General features: G+C 34.5%; 1 protein-coding gene across 2 annotated transcripts in view; it reads right to left on the bottom strand.

Moving 5' to 3' along the window:
- Positions 1-20,062, bottom strand: part of LCOR (ligand dependent nuclear receptor corepressor) — a 126,085-nt gene that overhangs the window by 20,255 nt on the left and 85,768 nt on the right. Inside the window, exons 5-9 of one of the 2 annotated variants that reach the window (XM_060126578.1) lie at positions 19,007-19,139; positions 14,241-14,528; positions 11,288-11,381; positions 7,846-8,727; positions 4,869-5,271 (exon numbers count right to left, since the gene is read on the bottom strand). In XM_060126578.1, the coding sequence (XP_059982561.1) occupies positions 5,265-5,271; positions 7,846-8,727; positions 11,288-11,381; positions 14,241-14,478 (1,221 nt within the window). In that variant the 5' untranslated portion in view covers positions 14,479-14,528; positions 19,007-19,139 and the 3' untranslated portion in view covers positions 4,869-5,264. Of the gene's footprint in view, positions 1-4,868; positions 5,272-7,845; positions 8,728-11,287; positions 11,382-14,240; positions 14,529-19,006; positions 19,140-20,062 lie in introns of those variants that run through there. The other variant, XM_060126577.1, reaches the window with a different exon arrangement.

Below are 20,062 nucleotides of genomic sequence, written 5' to 3'. Positions count from 1 at the left end.
AGAAGAAACTTGTCATTGAGGACTTCTAGGCTACAAAATATACTGACAGAATTGTCTGCTGATATGTAGTCCTAGACCTCTGCTAATTTTTTTGACATTTACATACGCATGTTACAACACCAACTTTGGCAGAATCACTACTAATAAAATCAGAGCACTCCTGGCCCAACGGTTCCATCACAGTGGCCAGTGCACAGAATTCTCTAAAGACATTGCATAAACTAGAATGTAGAGGTCAGACACCCAAGGACCAGTGCTTGAATTTAGTAGTAGTATGGTGAAGAAGCAAGAGCCACATTGAGGAAGAACTGCATCTGTTATAGCTTACAGAAGCAGCAAGGAATGTCGTTTAATTGTGCTGGCTATTAGTGGCATTTAAAAATATATAGTTTAACTGTGTATGTGTATGTGTTGCATGTGCTGGCTATACATTTATGCACATTTTGTCTTTTTAAATACACTGTTAACAGGAACCCCCATATTATCTGCTCAGTAGTAATAACTGAATATATAGAATGCCACTATAAGAGTGTGAGGCACCGTGTGCTGGAGAGTTATATGCAGCTTTAAAATCTGTTTGGCTGAGTTATACCTGGATACCTGAACTGAGTTTTTAAGTTGACATTCATCAAGGATGTGCTACCAGCACGTCAAAATAAAAGCAAAACAGAAAAATACAAGTCACTGTTAGGTTTAAGAATAGCATCAAAGTACCTGAATTGAGTGAGAATAGTGTGTAAACTGTCCCTGAGGGTTTTTAAACAGTGTGTACAAGTTGGATTCCTAAGAACATTAGCTATATTTAACAGTGTGGACTGATAAAATACCAATGTTTGACAGTTTAAAGTGGAGGTTATAAAGAATTATACGCAAACACTCCGAATGTATAGTTTATATGTTTCTTCTCAAAGCAGCAACAAGCTGCTGTAAAGTATACATCCCATCAGAACAAGCAACATGTGGGAGTCAGATAAAGGTTTCTATCTTAGTCTGGTTTTCTGACAGCACAGCATATCAATATCCAATGACTATATCTTTCCTAGATCAGAATGTAACTATAATTTTGACTAGCAATATAGGATTAGACTTTTAATCAAACACTTTGCTATTACATACTAAAATTCCTTAAACTTACTAATGCTGGTATACTAACCTAGTTAATTATCCCCCCCTTCATTTTAGAAATATACCCTTCCACAACTTAAAAACATTAAGATCCATTTTCAGTCCTCTGATGTAAAAAGCATGTCAGTGAATTAATATTAAAAATTTACACAGTAAAAAGGCCTGAATTTCAGCCAAAGATTCTAAATACTGCTCATTCCCTGAAGACTTAAAGGGAGAGAGAATCCCTACCCATTTTCCTAGTGATTTATTTTTCTAAAACTGTCTGACACAATTTTTCATTTTGGGGAACTTCCCCCTCACCTCCTCTCAAATTCCAAATTCTTAGCCTGAAATGCTTAATGAAATGGGGAAAATGAGGCAATCACTTGGAATTGCTTGAAAGGTACAAAATGTTATTGTCTTTTTAAAAAATAAGACAAGAATTATTCATATAAATGTGATCTGACCCCATATTATGTAGTATGTTTTATATTTTTAAATAATCACCCTAAAACTTACAGTACCTAAGACTCTGAAGATAAATTAAGACTTTAGTGTTGTAACAGAAAAAGTGCTGAATTATCCCTTTTCTAGTACTTTAAACATTTCAGACAAGTGCTTTCCTAGTGACAGTAAAGTTTACTATATACCCTTCCACCAAGCAGGAAACAAAGTCACCTGGATGAAACAAAAGACTTTTAGGAGTGTAGCACCGGGTATTTACCAAATAACAGATGTTGTTCAACTCATTCTGAGGGGCTAAAAATATTGTAGATTGAAATTCTATTTGGCTATTGTATGTTAAAAATCCCTGCCCTACTGTGTCAGTGTCCTGTGTCCAACCCTCCCACCCCCCTCCCCCAGTCCCCTTACACACTATCCACTGAGAATCTAATCTCTAAAGAGATTATCTTAAAATTTATGTTTTCAGGACATACCTGAGAAAGGGTGCAATTATGCAGAACAAGGAACCCAAGACTGCACTAATACTGGTTACAGGTTCATAAATTCTTTCCCAAGACAAATCTAAAAAGTCTAAGAGGTATGGATCTTCAAATATGTCTTACTGCTTTAGATTTTTTTGGTATGTGTGTAGGGTCATTTCCAGTGTTGAAAAGATCATCTTGAGGCTGTTCAATGACAGTTCAAGATGGGGTAAAGAGTTTAATTCCATATTCAAACAATAAAGATTAAATATTATGATTATAATATTTGCTACATCCAATAAATTTATGATTAACTAAAAGTGCTTGCTTTTCGGCTTTTATTGATATAGCTATAAATGAACTGGAAACCTTAAAATTACCCTCCTAATAGTTGCAGAATTAACTCATATTTTATTGTCAAGCCAACATTAATTTGCCTTTATTCTCACTTTTCAAACACTCTAAAAGATTTTTCTGACTATCAAATGAAGGTGGCCCAACTTTACCATGTTATCTATCCTGCAACTCATTTTTAGTATTGTAGGGCAGAATCTTTAGCTTTTCCTGATCTACATACTTTCCCCATCCTACTTCCCAACTCCCTCCTCCAATCTCCTTCATAACACTTAGGGCACACAGCTACAGGGATAATGTCTGCTTCTTTAAAAGGCAACTGGGAGTTTATTTGGGAATAAGAGACAGAGAATATGCAAAGAATTTCCTCTATTTTCCCTTCAGTCACCATGTTCACAAATCCTACTTAAGTCTCAAGAACATAATGTATCCAAAAAAAACCTAAGAAGACTTTGGAGGTCTGCATTCCTTGTACCACGATTATACTTTTTTCCTTTTCAGTAGAGCTTGAAAGCAATTAGATTAAAAAAAAATCCCTATATAGCTTAATAAAGTTTCCAAATGGGCTGTTTGGTTAAAGCCATTAAGTTTAGTAACACTGGCTTGACCGTAGTATTAATGAAGACCTAATTATAATGGAAAGGTAACAAGGAAAACAATCTTTGATATCTTCATGAAGGTCAAAATTTAACCTGTAACTTTTAATGTCTCCTATAAAAGACTAAGTGGAACAATTCAGTCTATTGCCATATTCCATCACCAATGACAGCAACCTGAATATATACATATCAGAAAAGGATGGTTCACATGAAAACAACCTCTGGCATTTAGTTAAAGAAAGAATAATTTCAAAAGCAAAAATATGTAGCTTGAAAACTAAATCTACAGGGATAAAAGCTGTTAAGAAAATGACACTGAGCTGTCATATCTGCTGTAACTACTCAAAATAATTTCAGGTTCTGACATTGGGCTGCCTCAATAATTTGTTTTATAAAAATAACTGAATCCAAGCTTCACTATTGTGGGTCAATGAAATATAAGAGACTCACAAAGGCTTAGAACCCAGCCTCGCACCATGTGCTTACTTGGGGGCAGGGGGAGAACACATAGCTCACTAGCAGCTCCAAGGCTGCTATGTACTGCCTAATGACAGAAGGTAGTTATGATATGGGCCTTTGCAGGTAGTCATTTTTAGTTTAATTTAGAGTTCTCTCCAGAAAATTGGGAACTAAACTTCTCATTGTGCCTTACTGTTTTACTATCTGATCCCATATAGCTCATCTTATATATAGCTCAGGTAAAATGTTGGGGAATGGAAATGCCAACTGGTTGAGGTAATGGTTTATATAAGATAACCAGAGTTCTAAAAGCACTTCAATATTGTAAAGTAAAAGTGTACCAAATAAAGCTAATACACACTTCACACTTGTTGAGCTTGCTCACCAGAACTGAACAGTAATTAACTTCACTTAAGGACCCCTATTATCACACAAAGCCTTACTCATATCCATGATCTGCTGCAGCAAAGGTTTATCAAGCAACATCTAAACTTCAGAATAACAACAAACTTAACATTAAAAAGTATTATACACAAATATAAATTATTTTTCCTGAAAGAGAGACCTTGTCCTTCACGGTATTTGGGGAACAGAATAAAGTGTATAGCTCATCACAAACACAGTTCAGTCACCTGTAAGCCTACTAAACAAAAGTAATATAATACATTACTGTCAAGCTTGATGACTGTTTCAAAAGTGAGAAAGCTAATGATAAAAATACCAACTAGATATCCTTCCACGGAATTAGTGTTTTTGATTTTACAGTGCCATAGCTTATCTACTCTACATCTATGTTCTCTCATAAAAAAATGTAGGAGTTGATTTTAAATACATTATCTCCTAATATTATTTTGAGTCATATCATAGAGTTGGAGTAATGTCATCATCTGCCTACTGAAAAATGAAAGGAGAAAAGGCTTTTGTGACAAAGATAGCTGTGAACTATACTTTCCCATACCATAAAAATGGTCAGCTGTTGTTTGGGCCATGCAAAACTCTGATTAGCAGAAATTAAGCATGCGAATAGACCAATCTCTATTACACATTTATGAGGATGTTCCCAAACTAGAATATCTACACTGAAAGTGCCAATACAGAATAGTGGCAAATCAAGAGGGAAACCAAATATTACGGGATCACTGCGGCACCAAGACTGACATGACAGCCAGCCACGTGATGAGCCACATCCAAGAAACACATGGTATAATGGAACTCTGAACACAAAATTTAACATTAAAAGTGCACCTGAATATTACAAACTAACTTTACAAAACCTACAATAAGGTAAAATATATATCTTTTGAAATATTCAGCAGCTTTCTGTATTTTTTTTAATTTTTTTTTTTTTTTTGGAGAGGCTCATGAAATTTAAAAGGGACCACTATCTAATTTCAACCATGCTTCACAAAACAATAATGGCTATTTTATATTGCAGTTACCAGTGTAATGCAATTAGTGCTTTAAAATAATCTACACTCAAAAAGAAAGAGACCGACCGACCTTTGGAGGAAATATTCAAAAGCTTCTTGGAAAAGAAAATTTACCTGAATATCAAGTCATGACTGATCTCAAGTGTAATGTTTAAAAGCTTCACAGACATGAATATTACAATCTTCAGGTCTCAGGACTTTTAATCTGAGAAAGTTTAGAGTTTGGTTTGTTTTTTAAATTCACTTTCTAACCAAAACAAATAATAGAAGTACTCAAATTTTCACTATTTACAACTCTCAGCCTACAATCTGAAATGACACAATACAAGTTCTCTTATTTAAACTGCAGCATTAAAGGGTAGGCACACCATTCTTCTGCTGCTCGATTGTCATCCACTGAAACACACATAGAAAATATTTATGTTAGTAAAATGATCACTCCATGTACACTACAATGACAAAATTTACATAACTCAACTCATACATCACTTTAGAGACTACCACATAGGATTAAAACCTCTCTGAACAGTAAAACTCTACAAAAGTTGAACTTTTAGGGCCAGATTTTTAAATGGGCCTTTAATGATGCCTTTCTGAGGGGATAAAAACAAGCACAAATTAATTGCTCAAAGGACCTTTTTGCAGCAATCTTGGGCTACCAAATACCCCCAAACATCATGCAAAAAGGTACCATGGCTGCAATTAATTGTGTGTGACAAACCGAGTGTGGAACAAAGGAGGTGTTCCTTCATAAGCTTAGTCCTTTGCTTTCAGCAAAATTTCTACAACTTCCTTCAACTGCAGATGAAACCATACATTTCATTAAGTATTTTTTATTGCAACTTCCAGCTAGGCTAGAAAATACTGCAGAGTCATACACTGCTCTGAACCCAAACTGCTTTTTCTGTTGAGAAGACTAGAAAGCTAAGAGGAAACAGGCTCAGTCATCCACTAATTAAACTGCTACACAAAATAACCAAATCAAAAGAGGAACCCAAGCCCAGGCTATGTCAAGAATGTGTGTATTTTAATAACAGCAATGGTGTGCCTAACCTTTGAACACACAGGTTGCTGAGGGAAAACTATCCTTAACCTAATTAACTGCTCCAAAGTTTCCAGGCAAGAATTTATGCCTTGGGAATATCTGGACCTACTTCTCAAACTGTTAGTATCCATCAGAAATCATCAACCTCAATTTAACGCTCCAAGTTTTGATTTTATTTTACACAAAAACTCCAGTGATTTTTTTGTTTGTTTTTGGTTAAGCATTTAGAAGGGGCTGACCACCTTTCTCAGCAGATTAGAATATAGGGTGTATGTGGGGTGGATTTTGTTTTGCACAGAGTAATTTTAATTTGGTCACAATGCAAAATTAAATTTCATGGGCTTTATTTACCTGTTATTCTTGCAAAAAAGTTGTAGGAAATAAATGTTCCAAACCGTATCACTGTAATTTTAAAAGCCCATCTCAAAAAAAACCTTAGGTGTTCTTTAAGGAGTGCTTATACAAAACACAATCTGAAAGGTCCTGAACTGTGTGCTAAACAACCATAAAAATCAGCTAAATATCAGAAAAAGTTAAGAAGGGGACAGTATGTAGGATGCCAAAAAAAAGAAAAAAAGAGTTCAAAGCAACAAATAAAACTAAAAAAAAACCCTGCCCCCTTGTACTAGTATCTGAATTAGTTAAAAAAAGAATTGCTAAGCAGCTTGACTTCTGATTGAATTATTGTCAGAACTGAAATGCAACCTAAATCATTTTAGGTTACCTTGGGGTTGTGTTCTTTCTCTCACCACAAACATGGATTCTTCACTTATGTGGATATTTGAGCAGATTACTGAGGCTGTAAAATCTAGATACCACTTTTGCAATATTATAATTACACACATTTCCCCCTATTTCTCCCATCCCCCAATAAACAGATCTTAAATATTTTAGAATAGTTGCTGCAACTGACATTTAGTTGTTAGTTAGCACATGATCAAATCTGTAAAAGGATTTAAGAATACAAAGAAACTTAATTTGCTAAAATGAGGCATCCTCTATTGTTTTATGTAATGTACCCTGACTGCTCCTGAGTAAGAACGGAGCTCGTCCTCCATGAGATAAGGCTATATCCTCACTTGTTGGTGAGACCAAATTCTACCCTTAGAAAATCCCAAATGAAGTAACAGCAAAGGTAGTGTTACAACGTAATTGAAGCATTTTTGAAGGTAGTGTGTGCACATTTTCCACCTCCTTCCCCCCTCTGGGTGAGCACTAAATAGATTGCTAATTTGTTAAGTAAACTTAATAGTGAGAAGGAAATCATAAAATGTTAATTGACCCAAATAATTATTTATCATTGAATAGCCAAATTTCTTAAATTCAAAAGTTCATTGTTCTTAGTTTCTTTAGTTTAACCCTTAAATTAGTTGAATCTCAGAAGAAAAAAATGTGAATAATTTCATAAGATGGCTTTCCAATTTGCAATAATAAAGCTCCCAATATAACAGAGGTGGTCTCTAAAAGGGGGCTTTTTTCTTTTCTTTTCTTTTCTTTTAAATAAAGGCAAATATAACTTAAGAAAAAAAAAAGAAAAGCATGCAGGCTCTACAGGCAAGGAGTCCACTTCCATGTATCTGTTCTCTGTGAGGTAACTCAATTCTCTTTTGTAGAGAAACATGCAAAAGGCCAAACAATATCCCGAGCCATACTGCACACGAAAATTTTAAAATATGCAACATTCAGAATGCACCTTTCACCCCTGTACACACAAGTCAATGCAAAATCTGCAAAGAAACAAGTGTCACAGTAAATGAAGTTAGGTGCAAGCAATGACAGCTGAACAATGCAGTAGTGCTCACCCAGTTTGTACAGTAATTGGCACTCTACAGTATTCCTACTCATTTTTTGATTCATTTGCACTTTGTGCTGCCTCTCCCTGGGGATCTAATTCAATCTTTACAGAAACATCTGGCCCCTCCGACCTCATTAACTTCATCTTTTTCTTTGGAGGGTTTTTCAAAGTGCCCAGCCTCTCCTTTACTTTGTACTCCAGTGTACTGTGGGGAATCCCATAAATACTCTGAGCTTTGGAAACACTCATTTTTCCACTCATAACCACTGAGATTGCTTCCTCCAGTATCTCACTGTTGTACTGTCTGTAACGCCCTCTTTTCTTCCGAGGCTGCTTGGAGCCAGGATCTCCTTCTTGATCCGATGTGGGATATGGCTGTCCAGAGGTAGACTGCTCAGCATCTGAGCCCCAAGAATCGGGTCCAGCATCTAACATGCTTTTTCTATTTTGTTTTGGAAGAATAGCCCTTAATTTTTTACTAAGCGCGCTCTCCGTTTGTGAACCCATTACCAAAGAGCTATAGCTGTACTGATCACCAGTGCGATTTTCCCAAGAAAGATCCATTCCTCGAACTTGTGGTATCTTTAAATCTACAGGAGATGAATGGCTCACATCCTTTTTCCCATCTTGTTTTGCTTGAAGTGCCATTTTTGGAAAGGCAGAGTTTTCTGCAAGAAAAGGAAGGTCACTGATGTTGTTGAGTGCACCATTTCCCCTGAACTTCATACGGCTGAGGTTGAACTCATAATGTGGTTTTGCCCAAGAGGCTTCCCTGGATAATATTAAGTGCTGTCCATGATTCTGTAATCCAGATGGTCCAAGGCTGGCAGCTGTGGACAATTGGTTTCTGCTCAGTAGTTCTTCACTAATCTGCAGGGATCGAGCCAGTGGAACTTTGAGTGATGTGGAGTGTCCAAAACCTTCCCTGGTTCCATCCTGTAAGCTTCTTGGAGGTACCCCATCACCACTCCGAAGTCCGTCTGGGCGGTACTGGCTGGGTCTCCCAGGTCGCCTAATTGGATGGAAGGAAACTGATGTGAGCAGGACTTGCACAGGTAGGGAGGGATGGGTGAGGGGACCACTCCTTTATTAGAAGGCCTTGCTTGGGTAACATCACTTTGTGTTATTTATTTATTTTCTCTAAAATTTAAAAAAAATGGTCTCGGCAGTTAGTTTTAAACTTGTTCACAAAAACAAAAACAAAAACAAAAACCAAAAAAACAAAAAGAAAAAAAACCAAGAGCTTTTGGGCAAAGAAAAATTAAACCTGTCAGCTGGTCTCTGGTTGGGTTCACAAATATTCGGAGAAAAAGTTTCGCGCAACTGTCTGAAAATAGCACCTTAATTATTAATTACAAAGTAATCATCAAGTCTCCGTAGATCTACAAAGAATTGTGTTACCAACGTGACGTTACCACTAAACAAGTACAGTAATAAAAGAGTAAGCCAAATAATTTATTTTAATGCAACATAATTCAACATTCATGACAACCAGCTATAAAACTGGAACAAGTTACATTGGTGGAACCCACAGATAATTGCTCATTTATCCCACAAACAAGTTGATGTTCTTATCAAAAAATCAAACAATTCCAAATGACATTTCTTATTTTGCTTGGGAAAAAAACCATGGCTACCAGCCCCATGGGGGGAAACCCCAAATCAAAACAAAACAAAATACCCATCGAATTATAACTTACCACACTTCTTCATTTTAAAACACCATTAGTTGCAGATACATGAGTACCACTGATTTTCCATTTGAAATAATCCAAGCTTTAAAGAAACTACCCTTTATTTCCCCCAAAACTTTGCTCCTTAAAGTCTACTCAAAGTAATTATTGTCAGAGGTATATAAACAATTTTTTAGCATTTTTCTTTAGTTAAAAAAAACCCTTCTTCTTAAAATACCAAACATTAATTTTAAAATTTTAAGTGGACAGCTTTCAAATAATGTTTAAAAAAATCAACTACTTACACAAAGTTAATTCATAAGGCTTTCATTTTTACAATAGAGAAAGATTATCAATGATAAAACTGGCAACTGGTAAAGTATGCCTAAGGGGAATAATTACATTAACTAGGCACAAAAGTGGAACTTTGCAGAAATAATGGTAAACCAGCTATATTCTCCAAAAGTCTACAGGGACTCTGACGTTACCAGTAAATAACATATAACAATTCAGCTAAAAGATGGCCAGTACTGCCGGTGCTTTTGTCTTCCAGAAAACACTACCACAATCAAAACATTTACTTTCCATGCAGAGGGACAAACACAGCAATTTCAACAATATAATACATAGACCTGGTGGCCAAGTTTAAAGTGAATCTTAAGCAAGGGATGCATTTATGCAAACAGCACTTAGGCTTCTCTTACGTGTGTCCTTAATTACATAACTCAAGTTTTTTGACATATAAATGGAACCAAATGATTTGGGACCATGATGACTTAGATCTATATTTAGTATGAACTACAGTGAAAAAAAAGGGCTTAAGAAAAAATGGTTAGTAAACTATGCAAAATGGATTAAATTAATGTTATTTTTAGACTGAATAAAGGAGAGAAAAAGGAAGATGATGAAATTTTAGAGAAAATAAAGGGAGCATTTCAGAAGTCAGTAAAGGAATCCTTCAATTTGAAGGTAATTAAGAATAAGTTGAAAAAGGTTAGTCCATTTAGCGTCTGCTTACTCCTTTGGTATCTAAACGTCTTCCCCATGTTGCTATTCTAAAAGTTAAATAAACCTAAATATTAACTAACTTACCAAAGTTATGTTTCATATTTAGATGAAGCTTATTTTTGGTCACAACACAGTTTTATGGAAATGCCTTCCCAATATGGCATCTAAGCATCTTCATTAATACCTGCCCATTTAAAATAGCTACTATGTACACACACAGGGAGAATTAGACAATTCTTACATCATAAAACTAGGTGGTCAGAAAATTCACTTTAGTCTGCTAATCGCTATCAAAACTGAGCATGTAATAATGTCTTGGCAGCCTAAGATGGTTATCTATCAATATCTACAACCGGTCTTACCTAATTAAAAACAAAAAATACACACAATTATTTTCTGAACTGCCACACAGAATTAAAACTGCAGTTCAAATCAACAAACCAAACCAAACCAAACCAAACCAAACCAGAAAAAAACGAACAGCCCCCATACTCCAATCATTAGAGATACCAAGTTAAATATTGGAGCCCAATTTTCATTCAACAACCTCAGCACACAGAATACTGCCTTCACATGTGAACTCTGGAATTACTTAGGTTGGGTTTCACACTCCCAAACACTCAACAACAAAAAGTCCAAAGACATTCTTGCCATATTCCTGATTATTTACTATTTGTACTAAACTGGCAAAATTGACCTATATTTGCCAATTCTAGATTTCAGATTGTGCTTTTACTTGATTGATAGACTAAAAGTAATTTTACTAAAGGCTCACCTGTAACAGTGTTATTCTAAAGGATCAAGTTTTAAAACATACAGGGGAGATTGGCATCAATCTTTGATAAACTGTCCCCTATAAAACTGTGGAAGGCCACAAATATTTTCCCTTACCCGTTCCCTTGAGTACTGGAGCAACCTGGAGAATGGCTCAGGGAAGTGCTGCCAGCACATGGACTTTTCTTAGTGGATAGATCAAGTACACCGTCTGTAGAGATACAAAGAAACACCTGAGGATATTAAAAACTGGGAGCAAATAAGAACTGAATAGGCTAAAAATGTCAAAGCAGTAGGCTTAGTCAACTAAACAGATAAAACTAGCCATATATTTTGAGTTACAAAACCAATTTACTAATAGAATCAGGATATTTTTCCTCCTGAAGTGACATAAACTTAGCAAAGTTTGTTATATCTCATATATCCAAGGGTTAAATATTTCATTAATAGGGCAAAAGAAAAGGTAAAGCATTAACACTAAAGATGTTAAGATATAGTGAGATATTAGAAATAGCAGTATACACAGTATGAGGTTCTGCCATGGAATTATGAGACATCATTTTCTAAATTTACCTTGATCAAAGTATATGAGTTTAATGCCACAATGTCATATGAATTATAAAACCAAATTTCTCAAGAGCTAAGTCTACCTGAAACACCAGGAGTATATAAAAGTTAGATTTGGAAAAATTTAAATACAAAAGTCATTTTAAAAACAAGTTTATATGGTTATCGTAAACATATATAACTGTACAAAATAATATGTAAGATGAACCAGTTGTTAACTGTTTATAATTTGCATGTATCCTCTTCGGACACATCTGCAAAACTTGTGTATTTGGAGTCAATCTTTTGGGAAAAATCAGCAGAGATTCAAAATTTACTTGCTGATATTTAATAAAGGCAAGGTTTTTCGATGAATAAGCTATTATAAATTGATGAGCAAAGTTTAAGGAAAGAAAGAAGAATGAAACAGTCTTGATACTGATGGGAGCCTCGGGGGATAACCATTTTTTTCTTTTACTGATGCTAGACCAAATCACAAATTCATGTTATTAGAACATAAAATTAGAAGACTTTATTCTCCCCCAAAGACTTTTTTACCCTCATAGACATGTCTAGAAAAGAAAACTCATAGTCTGAATAACTTTTAAAGCTGCCATTCTGTCCAAAATTAACAGAGAAGAAAGATAATACTCAATGCCTCTGATTTTCAGTTGGCCTGCAGAGATGCCTGCTATCTAGTTATGTTAAAAATCACCCCAATATAGAACCCACTTGGGACTTATATCTGAGGACACTGTAACTCCCTATTTCAGGCAGTTAGAAATAAATATGCAACTGAGTTTATAAACCAAAAGAAGCCCACAACTCATACACAGTAAGTGTTGTCCTTTAGAGTCACTAATATTTCTAAAAACGTAATCTTATAGAACCAAGTATCCCATTAGCCATCTAACCCAATTAGATACCTAACAAGCAACACTGCTTAAAATATTTCCAACCAAAGATAGTACTATTTTTAGTCTGTCTAATCATATTATAGGCAACATATTTTAAATCTACCACTGAAAATATTGTGATTTAAGTTGAAAACACATTAAAATTCATTAGGAGATATACTTTTAAAAATTTTGTTTCATTTAAGGTTTATGTACTATAATCCTATCATCTAGTTCAAATTTCTCTTGGTAAGAGCATGCTGTCAACACAACATACCTCTCAAGCATAACACTAACCTTAAGAAGTTAGACCAATTTGTATTTTTGTATTGTTAATCTCCATTATTAATACTTTAGATACAACCTCTACGCTGTCATTCTATTGTAAACCTGAAGCTTGTAATGCAATATTTAGAGCAAACAGATTTTTAATGAAAGTTACCAATCTGTGGTAAAGAAAACAATCCTCAATAAAATAGAAAAGAACAACTTTACAAACACGGTAACCAAAGGTACAACTAGGAGGTCTAGAAGGCCTCCTGCTAGGAAATCTCTCAGAACTTCAGAGATTTTGATTGCTGCTCACTACACACAAAGAGAAAGAAGGCAAAGGAAAGCTATTTAGAAAAATATCCTTTGATAAGCAACTAAAGCCAGTCCATTAAGTGTCTGTCATTCCTTCATAAACAACTTAAAATAAGCAAAATAAAGTTCTTTCAAAGAGGTTCTTAGAAGAATTAAACTTATTTACTTTGCAAAATAAACATGTATTTCTCACCAATAAATCCACACTTTTATGAGATTTCTATGGCAATAAAATCTCAGTACTACAGATATCACCAATTTACAATTTGTAGTGGTTCAAACAGTGGCAGAGTTGAAATGCTCACTTCATCTTTGTGAAATTAAAGGTAAAATGAGATCACAAATCAACACGGATATTTAATTTACTTGAGAGTAACTTTTCAAAGACTCAAGAAATATCTGCTATGCAAAACTGACACCCTCTTAACCTCTTCACTTAATTAGGATCCTCACCAACAGATTACCTTTTGAAAATACTCTAATTAGTTTATAATACAGTATATGTATGTATGTGTGTGTATTTATAAAATACTGAATACAGATAACAACCTGGAGTGTGTCTACTGTCTTCTCAATATTTCTAACCTCATGAGTTTCTTTTTTTTAAATGCAAATAACACATATTTTTGCCTCATGATCTCATCTGCAGAATATAACTTCTATCTGACAAGATACATTTATTTCTCAGATAGGTGATAATCCTAAACATTGATGGAAAGGGGGGAAAGTTAATTTTTCAAAGGGGTTTTAAAAACAATGGATATGACAATGCTTGGGAAAGTGTGAACTACTTCTACAAATATGAAGTAACAGCTGTAACCACCGAACTTTCTGGGTGGTACATCAATCATGACTACAAACTACTGATGGGTAAAGTAGCCAATTTATACTTCTTCTCTATCATTGCAGAGTCAGGAATAATTTAAAAATCACATTAGTTTATCCTATTATTGCTTCTGGTGCCCTACTTGCCAATACTTTTTTTTCTCCCCAAATTAAAAGTATTCTAATTGGACAGAGGAGATCTTGACATCAAACCATACCTTGTTCGCTAGGTTCTGACTGAGACTTTCTGACAGTAAGGTCCAGAGGTGAGTCTTGGTCAGCCATGAGAAGTTTGCTGAGCACAGGGTTCTGAGTAGTTGCAGCCGTGGGAGAGGTGGTGACTGGAGATGCTTTCAGCAGGCTTTGGTTCTTTGTGCTATTGGGCTGGCTGGGGTCCTGAGTAGAGCTATTTTTTGAGGTATATTCAGCAGCAAATTGTTGGATCATTCGCTGCATGATCTCACGGGCCACTAGGGGAATATTGGGGTCGGAGACCCAGGGACTGTCTGTAAACAAAGATTTATTTACTTTTAAAGTGGGACAATGTACTAAAAAGAGACAGCTTTCAAGCAAACAAAATTTCATTTTATTTTTTTTCTTAAAATGCAATATCCTAAAAATAGTATTCCCTCTTAGAGTTATATTTTTAATCTCCAGGCTTATAAAAGTTGCAGATTTTTAAAAATAAAATTTTAATAAAATTATTTCTAAACACCACCCCCACCCCCGATTATGAAGTCAAATAAAGGGATAACCAATAGTATATCTTATGGGCAAGAATCACTTACCTGATACAGAAATCCCAAAACCCTTTTTAAATGAAATAATTACTCCCCTGTTTACCACCTATAGATTACATCTGGTTTCCCCTAGATCTTTCCTCAACCATAGCTTCCTATATAATTGAAGAATGGAATGCTCAGTTCATGAGGCTTAATTTACTTTCTGCTAAAAGTCTGAAGGCATATCAAGATTATAAAGGAGATAATATTAAGATTCATGATCGGCTAGGGCAATAGTTGTCACACTTTAATATTCATGAAAATCACTTTGAGGGCCTGTAAAAACAGATTGCTGGGTCCTATCTCCAGAGTTACTGATTTAGCAGTTCTAGAGTGAGCTCAGGAACTGGCATTTCTAACAAGTTTCTAGATACTGCTGGTCAGGGGACCACACTTTTAGATGCTCTGCGCTGAGTTTAAATGCCAAATCTCAAAAGCCTAAGACCATGTACTTTTCATAAGTTCTTTACACTCTACCAACCACTGAACACCATAGATAGGGAAGCAATAAAACAAACATCTAAATTATCAATTTCTAGTCAATGTTAATTTAAAAATAAAGACCATATGAATTCATTAACTCATAAAACTTTCAGCACTGGAAGAGTCCTTGAAAGTAAAATAAGATGGAAAATGCTTTGTGTAAATATATTACCATCACATCTCTCTCATTAACACGCTATCAGGGAGACTAAACGCTTTTTGAGAAAAGCAGAGATTATGTTTGTTTACCCCTGTATACTCAGCACCTAATCTTGGTGTAAAGTATACATTCATATTAGTTGAGTAATAAATGGATCAATCAAATCAATCAATAAATAGTTCTTAAAAAAAAACAATAAATGAGACAAATGTGATCTAAAGAGTAAGTGGCCTCTTCAGATCTGTACAGATGGCTAGTGGCAGACCCTTGATCAAAATGCTCCACCGTGACCTTTACACTTCCTTCCCACACTTCCTAGGCTTTAGAAGATGGGTCTCAGAAAACCTGAGTTTCCTTGCTCTTTTAAAGATTAACCATAGAAGGTCAATTACTTTACCTATAATATTTTGGAGCTGTAAGGAACTTTGATTTAGTCAGCAAAACCGACTAATAGCTATTAATATCTAAAATCACCACAAAAAACAAACACATTAAAATCACACAGGACTCCCAAGAACAATTTTTTTTCTGAAGGACAATATTCAGGATCAGAAGATAGTCATAAAGTCAGAATATTTATTTAATTCTCTGGAGTTTAACGAGGTTTGCTCTACCAATAATAACATTTCTGTTCTATTAAGAAGGATTTTTAACCTTAAGTTTCCTCTCTATAAATAGAGACTATGAGCATGCTAGATGGTTTAAGGATAAAGGTATTCAACTAGGTAAGGTTCAGAAGTTACTACAATCACTGACAATGGTTCCTTAAATGTTTTAATAAACATTTTTAGCCATACAGTGCTTTTTTCAATCTCTCTACCCACTGGGTTTTCTTATCAATATTTCTTTCTATTTAAGATCCATTTTTTTCTTGCACAGCATACAATCCTCTGAATGACTGTATATAATTTAATGTTTTAATGTTATTGTATCTTTGTATCCTCTGAAAAGTTGGATAATATATAATAAAGAAAGCTTCCAAATAGGAAGCAAAATGAAGTAATTTATGAGATGTCTGTGTTTAACTAGATTAATAAATATTACAGAGACTTGTAAAGAGTCAGAGATTTTAGGATAAAGACCATAAATTGCTACCTTTGAGCTTTAAATGCCTGCAGCATATTTTGCCTCTTTATTGAATAACTAATATAATCAAGAAACAATTCATGTTTACGAATTGATGACATCTCTGCCATCTGAATTTCTACGTCTTTTGAAAGTTTCTTGAACACATTTCATTCTTTCATTTACTTAAAACACAATATCTATAAACCTAGCCATGCTTAGGGGAACATGCACAATTGAGTCAAATAAAAACAACAAATCAGGTCAAAGTTAAAACTACAGAAAAACATGTGAATGCTACATCATAGCCACCTGTTATGTTTTTAAAATGTAAACCTAACTTTTAGGAAAGTGTCAAATTTTCTGAGACAACTGACAAAGCAAGCTGAAAAGAAATGATTATGACAGCTGTATAAGGTTTATTGTTCTTAAACTGGAATTTATTTATAGAGTCCATACCACAAAAGCCTACTTTTATTTGCATCTAATGTTTCTACCTAGCTATATATTACCTGTTTATACTCCATTATTTAAAACATACAATTTGCAATACTTGGAAACAAAGGACTAAATCCAAATACCTGAATTATTTATTAAAAACAAAATATTCTCCTCAGATTAAACTGCCTGTTATATCTCTGGATACTTAACATTTTTGGTATTAATTTGAAGACTACTAATGCCCATCTTTGAGACATTTCCAAGAGGATTAATAAAATATCTAAAAATAACAATATTAATACATAAGGGGAAACTTCCAACTGCAAAGCAATAGTTCTTTTTCTGAGCATCATATGCCAGTAGACAGACAAATATACAAACTTAACTTTACATACAATTTCAGAGGATTCTCATCTCTCAAGACTGATTCCAAGGTAAGAATTCCTCTCCAAAAGGGTATGTGCCCCAAACTAAATTTCTAAATAAGAAAATTTACAAGAATTTTAACCTAAGTTATACCTACATGACAAAGGGATGGGACTAGTAGAGAAGCAGGTTAGACTTCTCTTCATCTATCTGCTTGTGATTAACCTCATTAACTCCCTCTAAGCAAAGACTGGATGACAAGTGCTTCCTCCATGTAAATTAGGAAGAGGAGTTCCTCTTTTCAGATAATGCATTTTCCTGCAGCATTAGACCCATGACTCAGTAAACATCCTAAAGGAGAGGAGTAGCAGAGAAGCTGGAAAAATATTTTATTTAGTTAATAAACTGAAAGAACTGATCTATCAGTCATTTATACGTTAAATGTGAGTTACTTTAATAAAATAATCAAAAGTTCATAAAACTAACATTTTGAACATAATTTTGGAATCAGGGTACTTTATGGAAATGGTATTGTGAGCATGGAAGCCTTGGCTGGGAGCTTTAGGTGAGAGCGTACTAGAGGATATTAAAAGAGAAGTGAGAAGTACTAAAAGATTTAATTTTACCTGGGGATCTGATGGAAGAAGAAAAAAAAGTGCCTCTGGAAACAAAAATCTTATGTATTCCTTAATTTCATGTCACTTCACCTCATACTCCCTTTTGAAAATATTGATCACATTAACCAAAAGCTCAGCTGGTCTCCAAGTGTAACCAACCGATTAGAATCTGCATTATCAGACTTTTAACTAGTGTACAGGCAAAAATCACCCCTCAAACTTCGGAAAGAAGAAGGGAATTTCCAAAGGAATGAGAGGTGTAAACTAGAACATGTGAAGAAATATTAAAGAAAGTGGAATCACTGAGTCTGCTGAAGATGAAATAAGGATATTCAGCATTATCAGAAGTTTGTAAAAAACTTCGTTAGAGCCTATCATAGTAACCTCCATCTTGGAACTAGAGGGACGGCATAACTAAGGAATACAAATTCATTTAGAAAGAATTTCTCTAATTTTAATAATTTAAATTTTTTTAGTAAAACAAGGCTGTATTCAAGGAGAAAAAAAGTTTGCAAATCTAATTTTCAGATTAAGTTTTGTATTTTTTTTCTCCAAATGAAATTTCAGTGAGGAATTACTAAAATTTTGCAGTTTGCTTTATGATTATCAGTGGCTAAAACAGTGACTTTTTTTTTTTTTTTTGGCTGCTCTGTGTGGCTTGCAGGATCTCAGTTCCCTGATCACGGAATGAACCTGGGCCACAGCAGTGGAAGCCTGGATTCCTAACCACTAGGCCACCAGGGAACTCCCAACAGTGACTATTTATGTAAGAAAATTTGTCTAACAAAATAAAGAACTACTGAGACCATACAATTTTCACAGTTTCATAACAATTTTAAGAATTATTTAACTAAATCTTACATGGCACCATCACTGCAGAGCAAAAAGGAGGGAGAGGGGTTGCTTCACCTTATTCCAAATTTAACTTGACCAAAGGAATATAGAGAATTATAAAATATACTATAAAGAAAAATGTTTTTAAAGGTAATTCTTTTTTAAAATGACATTGAAATTAAGGAGACTAAGATAAGACAAGCAGATGCTAAATGTCATTCTTCACTGGAACCAACCTTTTCTACAAAAGACTGCATTGAGGAACTCTTCTGCTTGTCTCTCGAATCGAATGATTTTTGCTTGCTCTCGTTTAAGCAGAGCTTCTTGCCCAGCTCCCGAAGCTGGTTCATCCAGACCGACTAAGTGTCCCTGCAAAAATATTTGGTGAAATATTTGCACAAAAAACTTTCCCCATTCAATATCAAAAGCACAGATCCAAAATCAAAGACAAATGTTAGTAACAGATAAGACAAATCATTTTAATACAATTAAAATATTTTAAACCTTCAGCATAATATTTATCTCCACAAAAGTACAAAAACAAACTGAATAGAAAAATATGCCTTGGGTGTTTTTATCCATGTTTTTTGATTATGAGTTTTGTTTAAATTTATAGGTTAACTCTAATTGAACTATAATTACTAAAGGGAAAATTTCTTTGAGTATTCAAATACATCGGTTCTTATTACACTACAGCAACAGTTTATAGACAACCCAACTCAGATAAAAATATATCTTAAACACCAAATCTCATTTGACAATCATGTTTGCCCTCCTAGTATATTTTCTCTAGACACAAAACAAACATTTTAAAAGGGCCATTAGGAGGGAAAACTCAAAAATAATGCACCTGAATTCCTAATTCTGTCCCTAGAGTACTATTTTATAAATGATAACTTTCGAATCTTTAGTGGGTTGTGAAATTAATAGGTCAAAACTAGCACTAGAAGAAAAAAACTGAAAAACAATGCACTGCATTATAAGAGTTAAATAGTTCAGTATCTTAAGGGTAAAAATTTTATATATATATATATGTTTGCAATATAAAAATGTGTGTCCTAATCACAAAGTTTCAAAATGCTGCACTAGACGACTCCCAGAATATGCTCTCAGACTGCAGGAGCACTGGACTAGGCTGACAAAGCTTTACACTTACTTCCACCCTTGTAGCTAATGAACAAACAGGAAACTATGATAGTAGAATATAAGAGTATGAAGAAAAAGTACATCTTTTAAGAGTTCAAGTGCATATAATTTTCTTCATTGCAATGTATCAACACATGCATTTACTT

The sequence above is a fragment of the Lagenorhynchus albirostris genome, chromosome 16 (assembly GCF_949774975.1).
Source record: "Lagenorhynchus albirostris chromosome 16, mLagAlb1.1, whole genome shotgun sequence".
Classification (NCBI taxonomy): Eukaryota; Metazoa; Chordata; class Mammalia; order Artiodactyla; family Delphinidae; genus Lagenorhynchus; species Lagenorhynchus albirostris.
This window is presented reverse-complemented; position numbering and strand designations above follow the sequence as displayed.